Raw genomic sequence first — 25553 nt, 5'->3', positions numbered from 1 at the left:
ATGAATACTAAGGGGTGGTAATGCAGGGCTTCGGATGGATAACATGTTGTCATCTGGGGTTACTGCTTTGCATCAGGTTCAGATAAATTATCTGCAACTACATTCATCCAGACTTCCTTCACAACTCTCCATTGTAAAAGACCTGTCTTTATTGATGTTTAAGGCCAATCTCTCACTTTTATTCTCCTATCTCCTTTAAGAAATCAATTTATCAATAATTCCCTATGCTTCTAGATTATAAGATTATAAGCAGAGGCTTTGTTCTTATTCACTGCTATATTCCAAATGCCTAGAAAAGCATCTGGCCCATAGAAAGTGCTCAGAAATTTTGTTTGAATCAGTGAACAGATGTGCAACTTTTTCCACTCTGATTTCCTTGCCATGTCCAATGCTCAAATTTCCGCTATCTTTAAAAAGAAATGACGCTCCTTCACAGTCTCCTCCAGCTACAACCATAGCTTCTTGCCTTAAAAACTATGTTTCTTGAATTTTTTGATTTAATAAATATTTACTGAGCATCTACAATGTTCTAGGTACAATTCTAGATTCTAGGCATATAGCAGTGAATTGGAGTTAAGAACAAAACAACTGAAAATTCCTTCCTTTGTTGAGCTTAAGTTTGAATGGAAAGAGAAAACCAACAGAATAAGTAAGCAAATTCTATAATATATTAGGAAGAGATAAGTGCTAAGGTAAAAATAAAACAAGGAAGAAAGTACTGAGCTGGGCAGCTAGGTAGTAAAGTGAGGGCATTCTCAATTTTTGAAAGAGTGTTCAGGGAAGGTCTCTCGAGATTACATTTAGGCCTAGACCTGAAGAGTGTAAAGGAAGCACCCATGTGGATATTCAAAGGAAAATGTTCCAGGCAGAGGGATGAGCAAGTCCAAAGGCCCTGAGGCAGAAGAGTAACAGACTGGTTTGTGAATAGTAAAGAGGTCAATGTGGCTGCTTTCTACTCTCTCTGTACTTCTACCCTTCCCACTTCTACCCTTCTCAGTCTACTTCAGTATAGTACCTATCAATATTGTCATCACTATTTACGAGCTGTTTTCAACAAGATAACAACCTTAAATATAATGGGACAATTTATTTTTTATTTGACCTTTCTGAGTATTTGGAATTTTAAGTCACTTTCTCTTTTTTGAAATATTCTATTCCCCTGGCATTTGTGATACCCCCACTCTGCTTTCCTTTTGTATTATGGGTGACTTTATACTTTCCCTTCCTCTGCCCATTCCTTATCCTATACTAGGGGTTACAACTTGTTGCTTGAGAGAGCCAAATGAGTCCATATAAATGTCCCCTCCTACCTCCTTTCTGTACCTGCATGTGCGTGCACATGCATGCACGCACACATACACACTTAAAAATAAATTTGGGCCAATATTTTACATAAAAACTGAGATTCCTGGCTTCTCTTGAAAAATCAGAAGATCTTGAAATACTGGGTCAGTGCTACCATGTGGCAGCAAATGCTCAGAACTGAGGACATGAACTCTTCAGTTTGTTATAATACTCACACTCACGCAATGGATGCTATCGATACTTAGATCCAACTAACTTCAACCCAGTTACATGTATGGTATCACAGGCTCAAGAGTTCATAAACCCTGACAAACACAACCGTCTTAATAAATGTCATATATCTTAGTGGTTTCAGCATGAAATGACTGTTGAATTGGCTTCAAGTCCTTATCTTTGAGTTCTAAAGCAATAATGCCAATGTCTGGTATCCATTTCTCTTTGGACATCCCATAGGCACCTCAAACTCAGTAGGTGTGAAATAGAAATAACCTTGTTTGCTCTCATTCCCCCAAACTGGTATTTTAGCTTAGGGACTACCACTACCAACAACCCAATTGTCCTGGTCAGAAACTTGAGCTGACCTGAAATTTTCCCTAACTTTTATCCCCATACCTTCAAATCTACAACTCCTATTGCTTCTACTTTCTTATTTTTTCCTATGCACTTGCCCCTCCTTTTACTGCCAACTTCCACTATAATTGTATATCTAGATTATTCCTATGGCAGTATAACTGGACTCCCTATATCCACCCAGCTTTGCCTCACTCCAATCCATTCTCTAAAGACTGGAGACTTCTAAAACCCTATCTTGTCAATCCCTAGCTAAATTTACATTTATTCATTGAATCTTTATTGAATACTTATTATTTGCCCAGCTCTGATCTAGGTGATGTGGATATATAATAGAGAATGGCAAAAAAAATAAAATCTTCCACTCTTCAATGTTGATAATTCCCAATGACACACAAGCCCTTTGTAATCTGACTCAGGTTTATCTCTCCAGCCTCATCTGTCACCAACTGTTTCCCTACCGGCAAATGAAAGCATTTGCTGCTCCCAAATCACACACTGGCTTTTGCCTATACTGTTCTCAACCCATATCCCATTCCCTGGTGAATTCTACTCTGCTTAGTTGTCACCTGGGGAATGTTCTCTGAATCCCAGATGGTAAGATGAGGTATATACCCCTTCAGTATATTCCAATAGCACTTTGTCATAGCCACCTACCTTAATTATGTCTGTGTTTCCTGACTAGATTCTGAAGCACTTGATGGTAAGAGCCATAACTTATTAATAATTATATCACTGGCATGAAGCACAGCACACAGCACAAGAGTGGTGATCAACACATTTCTCTTAAACAGATCAAACAAGGGAAAACATATCAACCCCATGAAACAATATAGTATGTAGCAGATTGGGTGTCCCCTTCACTGTGAATGCATATAAACTGGGACTGTATATTATATTGTAGATACCACACAAATGATAGGCAACAGACTATACTCTACAAAAGTAGTTTACTACTGTCACAGAGAGAAACCAGGAAATGTAGCTTTGTGCCTACTTTAGAGTTTACCTAATGTATTAAGGATCTAAGCACTGAGTGCCAATGGTTGCTAAAAACAGAGGTAGTCTTCCCTCTAAAAACCAGATTTGAATCTGTTTAAGCCTCCAGATTAGGGGTGTCCAGTAAAACTTTCTACGATGACAGAAATGTTCTACACTTGTGCTGTCCAATATGGTAGACACTGACCATATAAGACTATTAAGCACCTAAGTCGTGACTAGTACATCTGAGGAACTAAAGTTTTAATTTTATTTTAATGAACTAAATTTAAACGGCTACATGTGATTGGTGGGTACCATACTAAACAGTGAAACTCTAGATTTAACCATTGATTTGCAAAAAACACAGAAGGATGACGAAAATGTTCAACTGACTATGGAAACAGAATCAGCAAAATCATAACTGAGGAAAACTATACAGGACAAATGATTCAGTTCCTTCAACAAATAAGTATCAGGATAGTGATTACTCTTGTGGTGGGGAGGGAAGAGGCATAAGCAGAAGCGGGGATATAGTGGGCTTCTGAGGTAGATTTTGTTCATGGGTGGTGGTTATAATGATATTTGTCATATAATTTATAAAACTGTACATGTTTTGCTATTTTATGTATTTGTTTGCTTCAACAATAAAAGTTAAAATTTTTTATTTCTTTCAAAGGTGGTTATATGGAAAAGAATATAACAATGTGAGAAAACTAGTTTCAATGTCTGTTCTCACACTATCTAGCTATGAGCAGTTGTTACACTTAATAGCTTTCTAAGATCACCTCCTTGTAAGGCCCTAGGCACACATGCAATGGAAATTAACCTGCATTATAATACTAAGAGGAAGACCCTGCATACCTTTACCTAACATAAAATGATGACTTGCAAATACAGCGTGAACTTTTTTTTGCGGTATGTGGGCCTCTCACTGTTGTGGCCTCTCCCATTGCGGAGCACAGGCTCAGCAGCCATGGCTCACGGGCCTAACCGCTCCGTGGCATGTGGGATCCTCCCGGACCGGGGCACGAACCTGCGTCCCCTGCATCGGCAGGCGGACTCTCAACCACTGCGCCACCAGGGAAGCCCCAAGCGTGAACTATTTATATACAAATAGATGTTTGAAGATTGAGAGACCCTTGAAAACAATTTACTGTCACAATTTAGTGAATCTCTGTACAACCGCTACAGTGTTAATGTATCAAATAATTTCTTCACCATAAAGGCAAATTTAGCCTAAATCTAGTTTGATTTGTTCTGAATTAGCCCAGTAAGATTTGCTATTCCACTGCCATCAGAATAATGGCACATCTATTCTCTATCTTTAAACTTAAATTTAAGAATGTTTTGCTATAGTACTGATTCTTGTTCTAAACTAAAATGGACATACTTTTCACTTTGTAGTTCCTGTATTTTCTTTGAATTTTCTCTGTTTTTTTCTTCAATTTCTTCCTTAAGTTCCTTTACCTGAGTTTTATAAAGTGTCTGCAAAACAAGTGATAAGAAGAAGTAAGTGTTTATGGTAGGTTAAAAAACAGTTCGGTAGTTTCTTATAAACAATTAACACATGGTCCAACAATTCCACTCCTAAGTATTTACCCAGGACAAATACAAATATATATCCATACAGAGTCTTATACATAAATTTTCATTGCAGTTTTATTCATGGTAACTCCAAACTGGAAACAACCCCAGATATCTATCATCAGATGAATTTTGAAAGTTGTGATGTACCCATACTACTCAACAATAAAAAGGAATGAACTACTAATACATACAGCATGATAAACCTAAAAACTGTTAAGTTGTATGAAAGAAACCAGGTGCTAAAGAGTGTGTACTACATGATTCCATGTATATGAAATTGTAGAATAGGTGAAAATAATAAGACAGAAAGCAAATCAGTGGTTGCCTGCAGATAGAGGTGGGTGGAGAAGATTGACTCCAAAGGGCCGTGAAGGAAATGTTTTATATGTTGATTGTGGTGGTGGTCACAGTATACACATATGTCAGAAGTTATCAACCACTTAAAATGGGTACAATTTATTATATATAAATTATACCTCAAAAATATATTAAACATATTGATTTGGGAAAAACGTTATAAAGAAACTTAGCAAGCAATACTTATTTAAAAGTTAGATCAATTTTTGAAGTAAATAATGTTAGAGAAACCACTTCTCTTGGGTGATGAAGTGGGTGGTTGAGAGGTAGAAGAAATATCCATAAATAGGATTTATCAATGTTCTGTCACCATATGAATAATATATACTTAGTACAGAACAATGATTCTTACAAAATTCACTAGGTTTTTGCCAACTCCATCAACAAATATTTAACAGGTATGAAAAAGTATTAGACCCACACTGTTAGATGCTGAGGTTACAGAGTAAACTTCCAATTCTGAAGTCTATGTCTTTTTTTTAAACCAACCTTTTTAGTCTAAAAGATAAGGAAAAAAATAGTAAGGACCAGCAAATAGCTGTGGAGTACTACCTTTACACTGTACACTGAATTATACCTCTAAGAAATAGCACTTCTCTAGGGGGAAAAGTACATTTCCATGGGAATGCAAATGAAGGAAGAATGATGGCTGGCTTTAGTTTAAGTGCTTACAATTTCTAAAATGAAATAGTCCATTCTGCATTTAGGAATCAGATTCTCATATCTCCTTTCTCTGACTTCAATTACTGAAATTTATATGTGTAATCAATGAAGAGAGAAAAAGATAAATAACCTGATTTGAAAGCCCAGATTAAAGAAAATCTTAAATTTGGTTCCTAATAACTTATCAAATTTAGCAACATCTAACCCAGTCCTCACAAGCAATAGAATAAATCAAAACTAAAGGCAGGGTTAGTATTTTGTATGGTTTTTATACAGGCAAAAATCAAGAATCCATAGGAACCACCACAAATCACTTGACAGCCATCCCCAAACATGGAGGCACTGAATGATTACTCTGTGGAAGCCAAGGGACAAAAAGGTGTGCTTGATATTACAGACCACTTTGCAGAAGTCAGTACCACACACTGAATAGTTAAGGTTAATTTACACTCAGGGAAAAGTTTTTCAACAATCTTGAATTATTTTTTAATTTAAAAACATATTCCAGTGATAGTATAATAAGCCAAGAAGAAATAGAAGTAGAAAGTCATCATATTTATTAGGAGATGAAAAGAGTAGAGCATGAAGCTCTTAATTGTGTGAAATTCTGTAGAGTTCTAATGGTATCCAGATTTTTTACTAGAGAAATCATTACTTCCAATACTGTTCACACTTGGTTTCTAGGGCATGTTTATCAGTGTAACTCAAACTCTATGCATTTAATTACACTGCTTAAAGCTCATAGGAAAGGTGGTTGCCACTGAAAGAGAAAAGGAGCTGGTAGATAAATGTTAAGTTGAAATGGCAGAGCACAAGCTTGGCAACCAGAGGAAGTAAACAAAAATTCAGAGGTTTCAATAAAGCCTCAAAGCATTAGCTATAAATGCTCATCAACAGTAGTAATGAAAATAACTTGGCCTGCAACAAATAAGAAAATGATTTTTATGGAGAAAAAGGATAACAGATGCATAAAAGTGCACACAGGGCTAAAACAGGAAAAAGCTCCTCAACATTAGTTATACCCACAACTGTATGTAGTTATACCTAGAGATATATGTATGTAGGCCACCATAATGTGTATACAAGAACCACACATGATAATACTGGCACTCTAAACCACCAGAGCTTGCTACCAGGCAGACAGAACCCTTAACAAAGTCTTATATGTAGCTCCAGTTTGAAAGCAATTCTGGAAATATTTGCACAAAAACAGTCATTTCTTTACAACTTAAACAGACTACCAACTCAGATCCAGAAATGAAACGCAGAGATGGGGATATAAAGAAGGGGAGAAAACTACTTCACAGTTATTTGAAAAAGAATCATAGTTCACATTAAAAATCTAAATACCTTGTTTTAAGTCAGGTTTTGAAACAGTCTATATGTTAAAAATGATTCTCACCGAGAAATATTGCTCAGCTTCAAGCTGATCTTGTAGCTCCCGCATCTGTCCTTCATTTCCTCTGTATTGTCTTTAGACAAAAGAGAAAACAGTAAACAAATGCTCCTATTTATACTAGACTTTACATCATTCTTTGTTTCTTAAAGTTGCTACAATAAAAAAGGTTTACTAAAGTAACCTTTGTTTCAAAAAATCATTCTTCAGGGACTTCCCTGGCAGTCCAGTGGTTAAGACCCTGCGCTTCCATTGCAGGGGACGCAGGTTTGATCCCTGATAGGGGAAGTAAGATCCGCATGCTGCGCAGTGCAGCCAAAAAATTTAAAAAATCATACTTCATTATACAGTATTACTTTACTAGTTATATTTGGTTAGGCCACACTGTCTGCTCCTTATTAAATGATACTATGAAAAGTTGAGGGAACAGTTTTCTACTGAAGGTCACTTATTAATTGTGGAGTAATCCACAATGCAAAAATAAAAATATTTTTTGGTAAATTTTTCTAAAGAAAAGCTTTCTTAGGGATACATTTAAAATGTCTTATGCTGTAAGTAGACTATTAAAAACTTGACCATATTTAATAAATAGTAAGAATAATTTAGTACTATATTTTATGGTCAATTAAGCACAAGGGTGCGGTGGAAATGAATACGCAGGTAAGGAGTAAGAAGGGAGGCAATAACAACAACTGACAAAGGAGGAGTAACACAGATAAAGAGACAGGTACACGTAAACACTGCTCACAGAGAGGAAAGGACTTAAAAAGACAGACACAATGCAACCCAAAGACAGCTATTCAACAATGAACATTTCCATCTGCAGCTGCTAGGTTTTCATATTAGATAGTAACAGCTTTTTATTTTCAGCATATGGTTGACAGAAAGTACATAATAATTATTAGTTAAATGCTGACTGAAAGTTATTTCGGGAGAAGAAAACTACAAAACACATTACTTGGTAAAAATAGTGGCTCTAAAAGGGGAAAAGAATTTCACCAATATAAAGTCGACAAAATCAAACCCAGCAATTTTACCTAGGAATTACTGTGTTGTAAACAAAGCTGGCAAATGAAGACATTATAACATAAATTTGGAGGAAATAAAACCTCATGGTCTGGTATAAGGTATCTTTGATATTAAATTTCTGAAGCATGTCCTTATACAAATTCCAAAAGTCATACTGACACCCTGCTTTGTCCCCATTTCAAGTAAGCGGGCACATCACATCTCAGAATAGAAGAAAAAGAACATTTTGCACTTTGAGATGAACCAAAGAAACAAAATAAAACAAACAAACAAATACAGGGCCATCATGTCTAATTCTAGTCTCTAAAATAAAGAAACCTTAAACATTTTCTGTAAGGTACTAAATCCTTAATAATAAGGTTATTCCTCATTTTTGTAATTCTAGTGTGAAGAAACATGATGACTTTCATAGATATGAAAATCATATGAGAAAACTGTTTTTTTCCTACCATAAACAGACATTGTAAAGTCACTAGTCTTGATAATGTCTTTTTTCCCCTTTAAATAACTGTGTTTTTTATTTAGTAAGCCTGTCTTTCCAAAGCCTGAACTCCCTTGCAAACCTTCTTTGCAAATAAATTCTTTTATTTTTTCTAAATGCTTTTTCCTATATCTTCCTTTCACAAACTCTAAGAACATAACCTATACACACATAAAATATGAAACACATAAGCAAATGCTAAACACAAAAAGGAAATCAAGAATGTTATTTCTGAAACTTACTTTGTAAGCTGAGCTAATTCAAACTCTAATAATCTCTTTGCTTCCAATAAAGTATTTATTTCCTGTTTCATCTGCTTTTCTAAACCTTTTAAATTGTCTGCCTCAAATGCGTGGGTCTTCAATTCATTTTGTAACAACAGTCGCTTATTTGACTCCTGCTCCAGTTGCAGGGATAGATTCTTAACCTATGAATGAGAAAAATAATTGGGATTGTAAATCTTTTTAGTAATTTATTAGACATCATTTGAAAGAATACTAATCAAATCTCAAGTACATTATAATTCCTTATACAAGTAGAAAATATTAGTATTGTAATGAGTCTCCACTGTTCTATGCATTTATTACTGCAGAATTTAGTGTTAAATCAAATTAATTCCCAAATTTCAGATGTGAGATCTTGGAGGGAAAGAAATCTGGTTTCTTTGTACCCCAACCTGTATGGAAATTTTGGAGAAGGCGAGTATAAAAGTCACTTTTGGGGGACATTCCTAAATGGTATTTAAATTTACCTGTTCTTTCATAAATGTTTGTACTCTAATCTACAACCCTCCAGAGTTTATAAAACAAATTGTATATATATTTAGTTCAACTCAATAAATATTTATCAAGTACTTATTAGGCGTTAGGACTAATAAACGAAAAATTCTTACAGTGGTTACAGTGCCCTTCATGATCTATTCTGTTTACTTTCCTAGCATTATCACTGGTCATTCTCTGAATCCAATCATACTCCTCAGATCCTCCAGTGTGACAAACTCTCCATCACCACACAGTTCTTGCACAGGCTATTCTCTGTCTTTCCCTCTTCATTTATTCTTTCTTCAGCTCTTAAATGCCAAACCCTTAGTGAGGCCTCCTTTACCTCCTGGATGTGATTAGTCCTAACACTCCTACTTGGTATGTCCTCTTTAAATATGTCATACTTGTAATTCAATTTTAATATCTGTCTTTCCCTTTGGGTTCTAAGTTCCACAGAAGTCAAGACCATAGCCATCTTATTCCATACCCCAACTCCTGGCACAGGGCTAGGCAGATAACACGTGGTCAAAAGTTACATTTTAAAATTACTGAATATTATCTCCCAAATTTTCAATACATATTCTTCCTGCATGCTGGCTCTATTAGGTATCTCTAATCTCTCTTCTTTCTTGTCCATTCTATATACCACTACCAGATTACTTTTTCTGAAAGAGTGTTTTCATCTATAGCTTTATAGTTTTAAAAACTATCAATACTTTGCCCTCCAGGTTTCCCCCATGACTACTCAGTATGTCTCTCCTTTCCTGGTTTGATCAAGTCGCTTTTTGTCCCTCACTTACCTACCTCCTTAAGCATTCAGTAATTACTCTTTTATCTATACTTAAAATGTTCCCTCTACCAATTCAGGCTTCTGACTTTCAAACTATCACCTTTTCAGGCCTTACTCAACCTTTGAAATATAGGTGACAACCCATTCCTCCTTTGTGAAGGCTTTCCTCATTAATCTAATCTTCTCTTTCTCCCTTCTCTAATTTACATACGTGAACTACTTATTTTTGGTCTTATAATTTCTAAAGTACATATACCGGCTTCTCTGGTGGTGCAGTGGTTAAGAATCTGCCTGCCAATGCAGGGGACACAGGTTCGAGCCCTGGTCCAGGAAGATCCCACATGCCGCCGAGCAACGAAGCCCATGCGCCACAACTACAGAGCCCGCGTGCTGCAACTACTGAAGCCCGCGTGCCTAGAGCCTGTGCTCCGCAACAAGAGAAGCCACTGCAATGAGAAGCAGCCCCCGCTCACCACAACTAGAGAAAGCCCACGTGCAGGAACAAAGACCCAATGCAGCCAAAAATAAATAAAATAAATAAATAAATTTTAAAAATAAATAAAGTACATATACCAATCACTAGGATATAATATCATTTTATCTCTTTATTTACTGCTTTCTATCTATGTAAATCAAGCAAGACTCCACAGTTTAATGCTTCTTTTGAAATCTAAAAACAATGCTCCTCTTGGGGATTACTGGATACCTGACAATAAAGAGGTTTTCTTTTTTCTCTCTCTCTCTCTCTTAAAAAGCAAATGGTCAGTTTCTTCAGGGGAGGAGCTGTGACACTTTACAGTTGTACTGTCACAGTGCAAAATGGTATAGAACCTACGGTGTGAATGTTCACTATACGAAGATGAAAATTTTAGGAGTTAGGGATATAGTGGTGACCTTACAGCAGTGAACACAGATACATACAAGTTATTTTATTAAAATCTCCACCATGTTGTTTAAATTATAGATAATGACTTTTTAGTCATAACAATGATATTCTCTTTTATAAGATGAATAAAATTAGTATTATTTTTCTTACTTCATCCTCCATCCTTTCTTTATTTTCAGTCAAATGCTCTAGCTTCTGCTGAGATTGTTTTAGATCAACATCTAGCATGGAGCACTGCTTCTCAATCTGAACAACCCTATTTTCAGCCTTCTCTCGAGCTTCCCTCTCTTCCTTCAGCTTTTTTTCCATCTCTGTGAAAGAAAAAGTTATAAACGTACATTTAAAGAAAAAGACATGCTTTTCACTTTCATGGGCTGTGTAAGACACCTAGGTGCCAAAAATCCCTACTGTTTTTATCCTGGGACTCTTTTAGAGCTATTCATTATAGAAGTTCTAACATTATGAATTATTTGTATAGTGGGATCTCTAAAGGAAGAGAGTCATAAAATATAACGAATCTCCCAAATCCATCCCTTGACCAATGATCTGAGAGACTATTCAGTGCCATTTTCAGACCAGAAGGTGAAAGTATAGCTGGAAAAAAGTGGAGTATCTAAGGAGAAGAATGGAGGTAGTTCAGATAAAAGTAGAAAAATAAGATTGTGGTTATTAATCTATACCTAGCATTGTTCCAGAAAAGTTTCCGAAGCTTAAGGCTGTGATGTGTAATAATCATTTATGCAACTCAGACAAGATTCCGTGATAGTATAATACCTATTTTAATTATTATCAGAAGATATTAGTCTACAGTGAGGTTCCCTTTTTGAGATACGGTAACTAAGGTTCTGAAGGTTAATTTTCTAGGGTCCTGCAACTCTTAAGTTGCACCATCAGGTCTCAAACTTAATAAGTCTGCTTTCTCACTTTCAGACTGTCCTCTAGGTGACAAAATAGAAAGCATCAGACTGGAACTTCCTGAATAATTCCCAGATTTCTGGCTTGGGCCCCTGGATGTTGAATACCATCACCCATAACCATGATAATATCTCCCATTTATTGAAAGCTTTTTATGTACAGGCAGTTTAGATGCATTTTCCCACCTAATTTTTTTTTTTTTTTTTTAATACAGAGTGGCTAAGAGGCAAAGTAGATTTGTCTGATTACAAGCCTGGGCTCATAAAAACTAGACAGCCGTTAACCAAGACAGTCAGAATAGGAGTAAGGGCAGGTCTGATAGATAAGGTCACACGTTTTCCCTTGAATAAACTGAATTTAAGGCGCCAGGTAACATTTCCAGGTTACAGTAGGTTAAGAAGTGAGTAGAAGGTGAAGAAAAGGAAGACATCTTTTTATAAGTTTGGCTATAAAGGGATGGAATAAAACAGTGGCAATTAGTAAGGATCACAGGTTGCTGCAAGGGTTTGTCTTTTTTTTTTTTTTTTAAGATGGGAGAGACTTGTACATGTTTACGACAGGAAGAAATTCAGTGGAGGAAAAAAGCTTGAGAATAAAGAGGAGAAAAAGAAATAATAAGTTGAGATAAGAGGGTAGATCTGAATACAGCTAGAACATATTAGCAAGGACAGGAAGAGGATCACCCTCCTCTAAGATGAGAAGGAAGATAATGAACATGGGTAAAGTAGTAAGACAGGTTGATTAAGTTAGAGAATTAGATTCTGAGGGGTTCATACCTATGATTTCACAATTTCTTTTTGAAATAGGAGAATGTTCACCTAAAATTAAAGTGATAAAGAAATGGCATAGGAAGCTTGAGGAGAGAAATAAAAGTTTAGGAGAAAAACTGATGTGCATATTACCTATTCAATATGAGTGACATATATAAAAATGACAGCTCACCTGAGGCTGGAGACAAGGCATTGGGATAACATCCATCTGAAGAACTATTTGAAGCAATGAAAAGTGGCCGGCTAGTCTGATCTAGATCTGTTGTGCTTAGAGGCATAACACAGTGGAAATACAAAGGAATGAGTTGAGGGTACAGAGCAAGAAAGCAGATGAATTAACAATGAGTTCCAGAATGGATCTCGAAGAAAACAAAGGAAAGGGCTGAAAAACTGGGAGAAATAAGAATCCACTGACTTTTACAGGGAGTAGAGGGTAGTATAGGGAGTAGAAAATGGTAGAGTAAGAGAACTAGCAGGTGAAATTGTCATTTTAAAAAATGGAAGGTATCAAAAAAGGAAGGCACACTTTTCCCAGATCATCATTTATAATTTCTAAGAGTTTAAACTACTACACAATAAAATTTGATCAAAATCAAAATATTTTTGTTGGCATTATTTAAAAACTAATCATGTAGAAAATATTGAAACTGACACTTACCACACATTGCAACAGACTTGGCCTCTTCAATAGATTGATGTTTGTCAGTTAAACGAGCTTTGGTTACTTTATGTTCATTTACCTCTTGTTCTAACCTTTGCTGTAATGATTTAAGCTTGTAGTTTAAATCTATTTCTAAGTTATTCTTTTCCTGTAAAATGAGAATGAGAGTCATATACTATGCTGTGCAAGAGGCACATCATTAAATCTTATATTAATTAATATCCCATAAGAGATAATACATGAATCACATTGGCTTGAAATGTTACACCATATATACTTAAATATTTTTATTCAAGACACAGCTTTATTTTTATACTTCTTGTATATTTCACACCATCTATAATGTCTTACTTTAAAAATCACAATAAGCACATATAATTAAAAGCAAAATATCACCTTTTTTCTACCCCCCACCCCTCCCCATGTAAATCATTAGCCATGGCTGATGGCAGGGCAGAGTTCTGTTATGTTCAGGAGGGTTCACTGCGAGGATCAGAAATGAATAGGACAATTCTTCAGTTCATTTAAAAATTTTTGCTACCATTAAAAAAAACTGATCTCTATTTACAATTGCATCTACACCTAGATTTACCTTGCTCTGACAAAAGAATGTCAACATGTATTCCATTCCTGTTTGGGTACTTCTACTCTTCTTCTTTCATCCTATTTCCAAACTTATACCAGACTCAGACATCAAAAAGCTATTCTGAATGACACAAAACATGTCCAAAGGACAAGATAAGTGGTGAATTTTCTGATCATTTATCTGAGGATCTAGTAAACCTACAACATTTCAGGGAGGTAAGCTAAATCTGCATATTACCTATTCAATCCTTTTCTTAGCAAGGTAAGGACAGAGGATAACCAATGGCATTTTTTGACTGTTATGAAAATTCTACATGCAAAGGCCAATTACATTATGTATGCTCTTTACTATTTTGCTAACTCTTACTAACGAAATGGAAAAGGCACACATGGTCTACTACATACTAATCCTTTGTTTTCCTTCTTCATAATTAGTAAGGTTCAGCATCTTCATCTTACCCATGTACAAAAAATGGGGGAAAAATTCTATATGAAGAGGGATCTCCAAACCAAAGCAATTTGTGATGATCAGATAATATCAGTTATCTGATACCCTTCAAGGGTAGAAACAAACAAATAAAAATAACACCCTAGGGCTTCCCTGGTGGCGCAGTGGTTGAGAGTCTGCCTGCCGATGCAGGGGACACGGGTTCGTGCCTGGTCCGGGAGGATCCCACATGCCGCAGAGCGGCTAGGCCCGTGAGCCATGGCCGCTGAGCCTGCGCGTCCGGAGCCGGTGCTCCGCAACGGGAGAGGTCACAACAGTGAGAGGCCCGCGTACCGCCAAAAAAACCCCAAAAAACAAACAAAACAAAACAAAAAACAAAAAATAACACCCTAAAAAGCCCAAATTAAGACCCACATACACCTTCACACAGCAACCAACAATAAAAACTTTTAGAAATGTAAACATATAAAGATTAGGAATGAATGATCTTTTATAAAACCATCTTATAATATCTGATAATCAGTAAATACTATCTCATAATTGGTATATGTTAAATCATTTACCTTTTCTGAATGATTAAGCATGTCTTGAGCCTCTTTTCTTTCTCCTTCCGCTCTTTCAAGATTATGTTTGAGATGCTTCACCTCCTCTTGTAAAGATGTATTTCGAGCTATCAAGTAAGAAAAAAGTTCAAGTCACATAGTCACTGAAAGAGAAATCTTTTTTTCCCCAGCATTATCATTAAGATAAAAAAAGTTTAAAATCTCCTGATCAGACAGAAATTTATTAAGTGTTTTCTTAGCAGTATATACAATAACTACAATACATAGTGATAAAAATGTTAATTCTAGTTGGAGATCATCTAGTATATATTCATTTTACACATGGTCAAAGAGATAAGCCTGAGCTTCGTCCAGAGATCAGATCTGAGTCCTAATCGAGTGCTCTTTTCCCCATGTTAATTAAGGCAAGTATTTAAGTGCTTTTTTATGTATCAGACATTCTGAAAAGTGTTTAATTACTCTTAAACTTAATGAAGAAAAACTCCATTACTAAAGAAACTAAGTTTTAAGGAATTCAAGTCCTCTAACAAAGCTTAGTGTTAACCTACCTGATGCTCATGTCATGCAATGGTAGCAACTCACATATTTAGAAACTCTACTCATTAAGATATGCTTTACGTTTTGTTTTTAATGCATAAGTACTTAATAAACACAATTTAATACATGCAGAATCTAACATATATGAATATAATTATATTGTCTAGTTCAAAAGTAAAAACCTATTTTCTTATTTTGTGATTCAATGTGGCCTAAGATTTGACAGGGAAATGGATAAAGCACCCTAAAAGACCCGGAAAAAATTTGTACTTCTTACAGTTTAGTGTTTAACTTGCAGTACTTGCCAAAGTCTTCAAGGCACTCAACCTGCTTCCTATATTTTACTGTTTCTGAAGTCGTTTTTTTTTTTTTTTCTGGTACACGGGCCTCTCACTGTTGGGGCCTCTCCCATTGTGGAGCACAGGCTCCGGACACGCAGGCTCAGCGGCCATGGCTCACGGGCCCAGCTGCTCCGTGGCATGTGGGATCTTCCCGGACCGGGGCACAAACCCGTGTCCCCTGCTCCCCTGCATCGGCAGGCGGACCCTCAACCACTGTGCCACCAGGGAAGCCCCTGAAGTAGTTCTTTAATGAACAAATGAATATTAAATCTTTGGCACGTGATAAGGCTTGTCTGGTAGGCTAGTTCTAGGATCTAGAGAGCAATGAAGCAATTTTATTTACACACACAGGCAATGTGGCATTCTGTTCACATAGGAATATTTTCATATAGGAGAAAGAAACACCTGCTAGTTTCTTTCAAATGGTTGAGCAAAAATACAGAGAATGTGTGTGTTTGTATGGAGAGAGATAAAGCAAACATGGCAAGATGTTTAAATGTTAAAGTGCTATTTAAAAAATGCTTCTTCCTGTATTTATAATAAATAATAGGTTTTAAAAATCTGTAGAAAGATAGTATACTCAGGTTAAACTGAATTTCTGTGTAGTAGTTGTTCATATAAACCAACTCTCAAGAAGACAAAGTAATGAAAATATATGGGTTGAATTCATTAGAGTCCTAGTAACTTTATAAAAGGTATGTTAAATATATTTTATTTTCCTCATTTATTGTATTTTTTTAAAAATGCTAGGAAGAAACTATAACTTGTCTGTACAATACATGAAAGCAAAAAAGCTTCACATTAAAATATATATATATATATATATATATATACAGTAGAAGGAATAAGAACCAAAATATCAGGGATCATAACCTAAGCAGATCAAAACAATAAAGCTTCTAGAGGAAAATAGGGAATAATATCCTCATGATTTAATCAAAGAATTCAATAGGCCACACTAAATAGCACTGACCACAAAAGAAAAAAAAATAGGACTACATTAAAAATAAGAAAAGTAAGACCTCCTGTTCATTGGCAGACAGGATTTAAGAGTGAAAAGGAAAACCACAGAGTGGAAGAAGATAATTATGGTACATAAATTTGATAAGGGACTAATATCTAGGACTTCCACAAACCAACAAGAAAAAAGCAAACAATCCAATAAGAAAAGTGGGGGGGGCAAAAGACTTGAAGAGCATATCACAAATTGCCAATAAACATGTGAAAAGTTGCTCAATCTCGGACACCAGGGAAATGGAAACTAACCCCTAAGGAAATACCATCAGGCTCCACCTGGATGGCTAAAACAGTAAGACTGACAAAACTCAGTGGGGTGAGTACTATCCTTGAGGAGGCAGTGAAACAACCAGAACTCTCATACATTGCTGGTAAATGTAAACTGGTACACCTACTTTGAAATACTTGGACGTATTTACTAAAGCTAAATATACTCTATGGTTCTACCACTTCTAGGTATATACCAAAAGGAAGCATATGTATGATTACCAAAGAATATGTACAAGAAAGTTCATATCAGCATTATTCATAATAATCCCCGAAGAGAAACAATCAGAATATCTGATTTAAAAGCCATTACCACAAAAAAACTGATAAATAACTGATAAATTACAAAATACATGGAGTACTATACAGCAAGAAGAACAAACTACTGCCATATACAACAATATGGATGAACCTCACAAACAATGTTGAATGAAATAAACCAGAAACAAAGGAGTGTTTTCTGCATGATTCCATATATAAAAGTTCAAAAACAAGCAAAACTAACTTATGTGTTAGAAGTCAGAACAGTGATTACTTCGGGGAAAAAGGATTAGTGACTAAGCAGAAGTACAAGGGAACTTCTGGGCTGCTGGTAATATTCAGTTTCTATATGGGTGTGTTCATGCTGTGAAAATTTTTCCAGATACATATTTTTTATTTATTTTAATATGTACAGGTATGTTAAGTCTCAAAAACAGAAACAAAAAAAAACTCACTGTGAAAAATCTAAATATGTTAAAATCCCCAAATATGAAATCTACTATCTAAATTTGAGGCCCATCAACTCTATATAAAAATTAAAAACAAAGGAATGGGGACTTCCCTTGTGGTGCAGTGGTTAAGAATCTGCCTGCCAATGCAGGGGACACGGGTTCGATCCCTGCTCCGGGAAGATCCCACATGCTTCTGAGCAACTAAGCCCATGCACCACAACTACTGAACATGCGCTCTACAGCCTGTGAGCCACAACTACTGAGCCCATGCGCCACAACTACTGAAGCCCGTGTGCCTAGAGCCTGTGCTCTGCAACAAAAGAAGCCACCGCAATGAGAAGCCCGCGTGCCGCAAGGAAGAGTAGCCCCTGCTCGCTGCAACTAGAGAAAGCCCACACACAGCAATGAAGACCCAACGCAGCCAAAAATATAAATAAATTTTAAAAAAATTATATATATACATAAACAAACAAATAAATAAATAAACGGGCAAGATACAACAGGAAAGTGCAAATTAAGGGAAAAATCCCTCAAGGTCAGATATATTTAATATCATCTATAATACAATTTTAATCCAGTAAGAAGATACAGAAGTCATAAAACCTTAACACACCAAACAATGCTGCATTAAAAATATACAAAAGCAGGGTATTATGAAATATCCACAGCTAACACCATACTTAATAAACAATACAAAAGGAAAACTAAGATAATTCCATTTATAACAGCATCAAAAAGAACAAAATACCTAGGAATAATTTAACCAAGGAGGTGTAAGACTTGTACACTGAAACTAATAAATAAATAAATGCTGAAATGAAATTTTTAAATACCAAAATAAACGGAAGTATATCCTGTGTTCATGGATTATAAGTCTTAATATGTTAGGATGGCAATACTACCCAAAGCAATCTATAGATTCAATGCAATCCCTATAAAAACTCCAAAGATATTTTATGCAGATATGGAAAAGCAGATCCTCACATTGATATGGAATTACTTGCAGACTGGAATATCTAAAACAGCATTGAAAAAGAACAACAAAGCTGAAGAACTCAAACTTCCAATTTCAAAACTTGCTGTAAAGCTACAGTGACCAAAACAGTGTGGTACTGGTCTAAGAACAGACATATAGACCAACTGAATAGAATTGAGAATCTAGAAACAAAACTGTATACCTATAGCCAATTGATTTTCAACAATGATGCCAAGACCATTCAGTGGGGGAAAAAGTAGTCTCTTCAACAAATGGTACTGGGACAACCAGATATCCACATGTAAAAGAATGAAATTGGACCCCTACACATCATACCATATACAAAAATTAACTCAAGTTAGTCAGAGACCTAAATATAAATGCTAAAACCATACAATTTTTAGAAGAAGACATAGGGGTAAACCTTCATGATGCTCAATTTGACAATGTATTACGATATGACACCAAAAGCATAAGCAACATATATTAAACTGGACTTCATCGGGCTTCCCTGGTGGCACAGTGGTTGAGAGTCCGCCTGCTGATGCAGGGGACACGGGTTCGTGCCCCGGTTCGGGAAGATCCCACATGCCGCGGAGCGGCTAGGCCCGTGAGCCATGGCCGCTGAGCCTGCGCGTCCGGAGTCTGTGCTCTGCAACAGGAGAGGCCACAACAGTGAGAGGCCCGCGTACAGCAAAAAAAAAAAAAAAAAAAAAAAAAAAAAAAAAATATATATGCTAAGTGAAAGAAGCCTGATACAAAAGGTCACATATTGTATGATGTCATTTATATGAAATATCCAGAACAAGTAAATTCAGAAATATAAAACAGATTGGTGGTTGCTAGGGGCTAGGTAGAGGGGCATATAGGGAAGGAAAGCTTAATGGGTACAAGGTTTTCTTCTGGGTTAATGAAAATGTTTTGGAACTAGATAGACAAGGTGGTTGTACAACACTGTGAATGTACTGAATGCCACTGAATTGTACACTTTTAAATGGTTAATTTTATGTTATATGAATTTCACCTCAATAAAACAATATAAAAAAAGCTGTTAGAAATACAAGGGGGCTATGAGAAAAAAAACTACAGTCATAGTGTTAACTTTTAAAATATGTTTCAAAATTTGGCAAATCAAAGACACAAAGAATAAATGGAGTCTTAGAAAACTGGTTAGATTAGAAAATGGATCTATTGTTTTTCTTCCAAAAGTCAAATCCAAAAACATACTTAGTAAAAAACTTACACAATTTCCAAATGCCCATGTAACAGTTAAAAACAAAAGTGCATTACACTATGATATACTATTCCCTCAGCCTATTTCCCTATAGACATGAAGCTAAGAATGTTTTTGTCATTTTTAAAGGCTTATAAAAAGCAAAACAGAAGACTATGTAACAGAGATCGTATGTGGCCCACAAAACCTAAAGTATATACTATCCAATTATATTTGGGAAGTCATTTCCCATACACATGAAGAAGCTTCTGCTCAATAGTGTACATGGAGAGCATTCAACTAGGCAACAATTGTTACTGTGCCACAAGGCTAGCCTCCCAAACTATAAGAAATTTATACCTGAGGGATCTGAAATGTCTTAACAACCATAAAAAAATCAACATAAAAATTTTATGTTTGCGTGTGTGCATGTTTTACCACAATGCACCTTGTATGTTGAGGCTCATATAAGTTTTGTGCTTTTTAATGTATGTGAACTTTGATTCACATTTAAATTAAAAAATAAACCTTAAAGAAAGCATTGAAAAAGGATAAACATCAACAATAGGTCATGCTATGAATCTTCCTTAACTTCACCAATATCTAAACAACAGAGTCAGTTAAAACCACTGTTGATGAACACATAATGATGGTCTCGTCCTTGAAAGCAAGCACTTCAAGCTCAGCATTATCTGGAAAATCACAGACTTAAAGAATTTTAGAATTGAAAGAATTTATAGGGGTCGCCTAATCTTCTTGGTTGATAAATAAAGCAGAAGAAGTGACCTGCACACAGCTAATAAGCTGTAATATGAAGAGGCCTAGAGAAGCAATTTAAGGAAGTGGAGTATGAGGCTTTTCCTAATATATATAATGAGGATACTTTCTTGGTTATATTCAGATCTATTTTAAGCCTAGTCCCTGAGAAATAAGATTGCAGAACACTCCTCAGCTAAGAACCAACAGGAGATCCTAATTTCTGTTTCCAAAGTCCAAAAACTGACCCTGACCTCTCTCCACAGAATTACAGCTAATCATCAAGCCCCATGAGACCCCAAACTATGTTCACATCCTCTGACTTAGGTTAAAATGGACTATCCCACCCCCTAATTTTCCCTGAAAGATCTGGCAACTTCCATGCATATCTGTTTTGATTAGGTAGTATGGATGCTGATGCTGACAGAAACAGAAAAAAATGTGAGAAGTGGAAGCCAGGAATCTTGTTGAAAACAAAATGATTTTATTACCATGAACAGTTTGTGAGTCTAAAAGGAAACTTTTAGACCACAAAGGCTGCTGATATCTCTAGTCCTAACCTTTCCAAGTACCGAATTCTTTATTTGCAATGGGATTCCCTTTCTGCAGTTTAATTTCTATTTCTACCAACAATGCATGAGGAATTCCCAGGTTTTAATAGTGATAATCTTCTCTGCCTGGTTAGTTCCACTATGAGTAAGACTTTTGTGAATTGGGCACTTTTAAAAATTAAGTTTTCAGGGCTTCCCTGGTGGCTCAGTGGTTGAGAGTCCACCTGCCGATGCAGGGGACACGGGTTCCTGCCCCGGTCCGGGAAGATCCCACATGCCGTGGAACGGCTGGGCCCGTGAGCCATGGCCACTGAGCCTGCGCGTCCGGAGCCTGTGCTCCGCAATGGGAGAGGCCACAACAGTGAGAGGCCCGTGTACTGGAAAAAAAAAAAAATTAAGTTTTCAGGGACTTCCCTGGTGGCACAGTGGTTAAGAATCCGCCTGCCGATGCAGGGGACACGGGTTCCTGCCCCGGTCCGGGAAGATCCCACATGCCGCGGAGCGTCTGGGCCCGTGAGCCACGGCCACTAAGCCTGCGCGTCCGGAACCTGTGTTCCGCAACGGGAGAGGCCGCAGCAGTGAGAGGCCCGCGTACCGCAAAAAAAAAAAAAAAAATTAACTTTTCAGTAACTGGCTGTAAAATTGGAAATATTCACATTACCTCCATCACAAGGGTGCCTGAGAGAGTGAAGAAATTACAATTTGATACAAATTATCCTGAAATAGAAAGAATGCTAACCATTTCCAGTATTAGCAAGGTCATTTTCTTTCTTTTTTATTGAAGTATAGCTGATGTACAATATTATATAAATTACAGGTGTACTATATAGTAATTCATAATTTTTAAAGGTTATACTCCATTTACAGCTATTATAAAATATTGGCTATATTCCCCAGGTTGTACAATATATCCTTGTAGCTTATTTTATACCTAATAGTTTGTACCTCTTAATTGCCCCTCCCCCCACTGGTAACCAGTAGTTTGTTCTCTATATCTGTGAGCCTGCTTTTCTGTTATATTCACTAGTTTGCTGTACTTTTTAGATTCCACATATAAGTGATATACAGTATTTGTCTTTCTCTGACTTATTTCACTTAGCATAATGCTCTCCAAGTCCATCCATGTTGCTGCATATGGGAAAATTTCATTCTTTTTTTAATAGCTGAGTAGTGTATTCTGTAGTATATATATACCACATCTTCTTTATCCTTTCGTCTGTTGATGGACATTTAGGTTGTTTCCCTATCTTGGCAATTTCCAGAGTGGCTGCACCAATTTACATTCCTACCAACAGTGTATGGGGGCCAAGGTCATTTTCTTTATGAGGACAATATGATCAAAAATATATCACCTTACACACTTAAAAATTAAGATGGTAAATTTTATGTTTTTAGCTACAATTAAAATATAAATTAAAAAAATATATAAATTTAAAAAATTACCTTCCATTGATAAACAAAATGTGGTATATATGGTATAAATACAATGGAACAGTATATAACCTTGAAGAGGAAAGAAATTCTGATACATGCCACAACATGGATGAATCTTGAAGACATTAAGCTAACTGGAATAAGACAGACACAAAAGGATAAATAATAACTTCTATGAGGTAGTCAAATTCAGAGACATAAAGTAGAATGGTGGTTACCAGGGGCTGGGGAGAGTGGGAAATGGGGTATAGATTTAATGGGTATAGATTTTTTAGTTTGGAATGATAAAAAAAGTTCTGGAGATGGACAGTAGTGATTGTTGCATGACAATGTGAATGTATTTTATGCCACTGAACTGTATACTTAAAAATGGCTAAAACAGTAAATTTTATGTCTATTTTACCAGAGTAAGAAAAAATATTACCTTGCAGGTCTCCAATCATCTCAGAATCATGACCTCTGTCTCTTCGTTCAGCTTCTAATACAGCTTGCAGCTGGTAATAATCCTTGTCCATTTGTGACTTGGAATTCTCCAAAATTCTATTTCTCTCCTGCAATTCTCTATTCAGGGACTCTAGCTGAGTAATTGATTTGCTCATCTCGGTGTGACTCTTCCTTAATCTTACAGCTGTGTCTGATTCTGTCCTAAGTAAGTCATTGGCTTCTTCTAGCTAATTAAAAAAGAGAGCAAGAAAATAGTTTTTTACCAAAACACAATCAAACTTAAATTTTGATTAAAAAAAAAACTACCTCACTCCAAAAACTTACCTGCTTTTGTAATTGTGCCAGTTTCTCATTAGCAAGGTGTGAATTCTGACTGACTTTCTTTAAGTCTTCCAACTGATCCTTTAATGTAGAAACTAGAAAATGAAGGAATAATATGTAAGTTTTCATAGAGGAAACATACAAATCCCTTTTAAAAAATGAAATTTGGTCTTAGGCCATAAAAGTAAGCTACATTAGGTCCATATTCCAACTTGGAAGTACCTACATTTTAAATTTATCAAAAAGTAGAGCACTGTTTTATAATACAGAATGCAAAAACAGATGTTTCCACTGCTGTAATATTTTAAATTCTTTTATTCCTTTCATAAAGGTTAATCTATTAGTGAAATTATATAAAGCTAATTTTAATATTACCTATTTTTGAATAGTACAAATCTTTGATTAGTTCAATTATCTTTAAAATGGTTCAACTAGTGGCAGGACAGGAATAAAGACGCAGACATACAGAATGAACTTGAGGACACAGGGTGGGGTGGCGGGGGGGAACTGGGACGAAGGGAGAGAGTAGCATTGACATATATACACTGCCAAATGTAAAATGGATGGCTAGTGGGAAGCAGCCACATAGCACAGGGAGATCAGCTCGATGCTTTGTGACGACCTAGAGGAATGGTATAGGGAGGGTGGCAAGGAGGCTCACGGGGGAGGAGGGATGGGGATATATGTATACATATAGCTGATCCACTTTATTATACAGCAGAAACACAACACTGTAAAGCAATATACTCCAATAAAGATGTAACTAACTAAATAAACAAAATGCTTCAAAATTCAAAAGGTACCAAATGGTGTATAGTATAGCATGAGTCTTTCTCCCTCCATGTCGTCTCCCAGCCCCTCTGGCTCTCCTCCCCAGCAACAACTATTACTAATTCCTTGCATATCCTTCCTAAGATAGTCTGTGTATCCATACCTTAATATATAAAAACACACACGTATATATATATGTTTTCACATGCATATCTACACACACACACACACACACACACACACTTAAACATATATAGACAAGCAATCTTGTTTTAAACAATCTGTACTTTTTTTGGTAAAGATACATTTTAGAGATTCTTTTATAACAGTTTATAAAGAGATTCTTTTTTAAAAAAATATTTAAAAATTTTTTTTTTCTTTTTTTTTTTCCTTTTGTGGTACACGGGCCTCTCACTGTTGTGGCCCCCCACCCCCGCCACGGAGCACAGGCTCCGGACACCCAGGCCCAGCGGCCATGGCTCCCGGGCCCAGCCCCTCTGCGGCACGCGGGATCCTCCTGGACCGGGGCACGAACCCACGCCCCCCGCATCGGCAGGCGGACTCCCAACCACTGTGCCACCAGGGAAGCCCTAAATTCTTTTTTTTTTAATTAATTAATTAATTTATTTATTTCTGCGTTGGGTCTTCATTGTTGTGCGAGGGCTTTTCTCTAGTTGGGCTACTCTTCGTTGCGGTGCACGGGCTTCTCATTGCAGTGGCTTCTCTTGTTGCGGAGCACACGCTCTAGGAGCATGGGCTTCAGTAGTTGTGGCACGTGGGCTCAGTAGTTGTGGCTCACGAGCTTAGTTGCTCCACAGCATGTGGGAGCTTCCCAGACCAGGGCTTGAACCCATGTCCCCTGCATTGGCAGGCAGATTCTTAACCACTGCGCCACCAGGGAAGCCCAAGAGATACTTTATTCTTTTATAAAATGCATAGTATTCTACCATATATACTAAAATTTATTATACCACTGATTACATTTACATTGTTTATAATTTTTGCCATTTTAAACAATTCTAAAATGAACAGCTTTGTTTCTATATCAGTATACATGTGCACAAGTATATGTGAACTAAATTTCTAGAAGTGAAATCACTGGATCAAAGGATGTAGAAAGCTATTTTAAATTTGTAACACTACTATCAAAAATTCTAGTCTTGTTGTTCTAAAATGTAGCTACTTGTTAGAAGTGCCTAGAGAACTTATTAAAAATACCAATGCCCAGTCTACACGTCTAGATCAATTAAATTAGAATTTCTGAAGTTTAGGCATTAGTTTTCTTTGAAGTTTCCCAAGAAATTCCAATATACACACAAGGATAAAAATCAGTACTAGCTAAAACATTACTACTGAATCCAATATGTTATAAATAAATTTTGGGACATGGGTATTTAGCTCATGAGGTGTCTTAGGACTGTGGATTCAAAAATATATAACAGGCACTAAATTTAAAACAACCTC

General features: G+C 36.3%; 1 protein-coding gene across 3 annotated transcripts in view; it reads right to left on the bottom strand.

Moving 5' to 3' along the window:
* ROCK1 (Rho associated coiled-coil containing protein kinase 1) overlaps window positions 1–25553 on the bottom strand; it is a 148178-nt gene that overhangs the window by 21966 nt on the left and 100659 nt on the right. For all 3 annotated transcript variants that reach the window (XM_024757892.1, XM_024757890.1, XM_024757891.1), the window contains 8 exons: window positions 23322–23413; window positions 22978–23224; window positions 14749–14855; window positions 13150–13300; window positions 10957–11117; window positions 8612–8796; window positions 6866–6935; window positions 4247–4341 (listed from right to left, as the gene is read on the bottom strand). In XM_024757892.1, the coding sequence (XP_024613660.1) occupies window positions 4247–4341; window positions 6866–6935; window positions 8612–8796; window positions 10957–11117; window positions 13150–13300; window positions 14749–14855; window positions 22978–23224; window positions 23322–23413 (1108 nt within the window). The remainder of the gene's footprint in view (window positions 1–4246; window positions 4342–6865; window positions 6936–8611; window positions 8797–10956; window positions 11118–13149; window positions 13301–14748; window positions 14856–22977; window positions 23225–23321; window positions 23414–25553) is intronic.

Source organism: Neophocaena asiaeorientalis, unplaced genomic scaffold (assembly GCF_003031525.2).
Source record: "Neophocaena asiaeorientalis asiaeorientalis breed wild unplaced genomic scaffold, Neophocaena_asiaeorientalis_V1.1 scaffold142, whole genome shotgun sequence".
NCBI lineage: Eukaryota > Metazoa > Chordata > Mammalia > Artiodactyla > Phocoenidae > Neophocaena > Neophocaena asiaeorientalis.
Note: the sequence above shows the minus strand (reverse complement) of the source record. Positions and strands in the feature narration are given on the sequence as shown.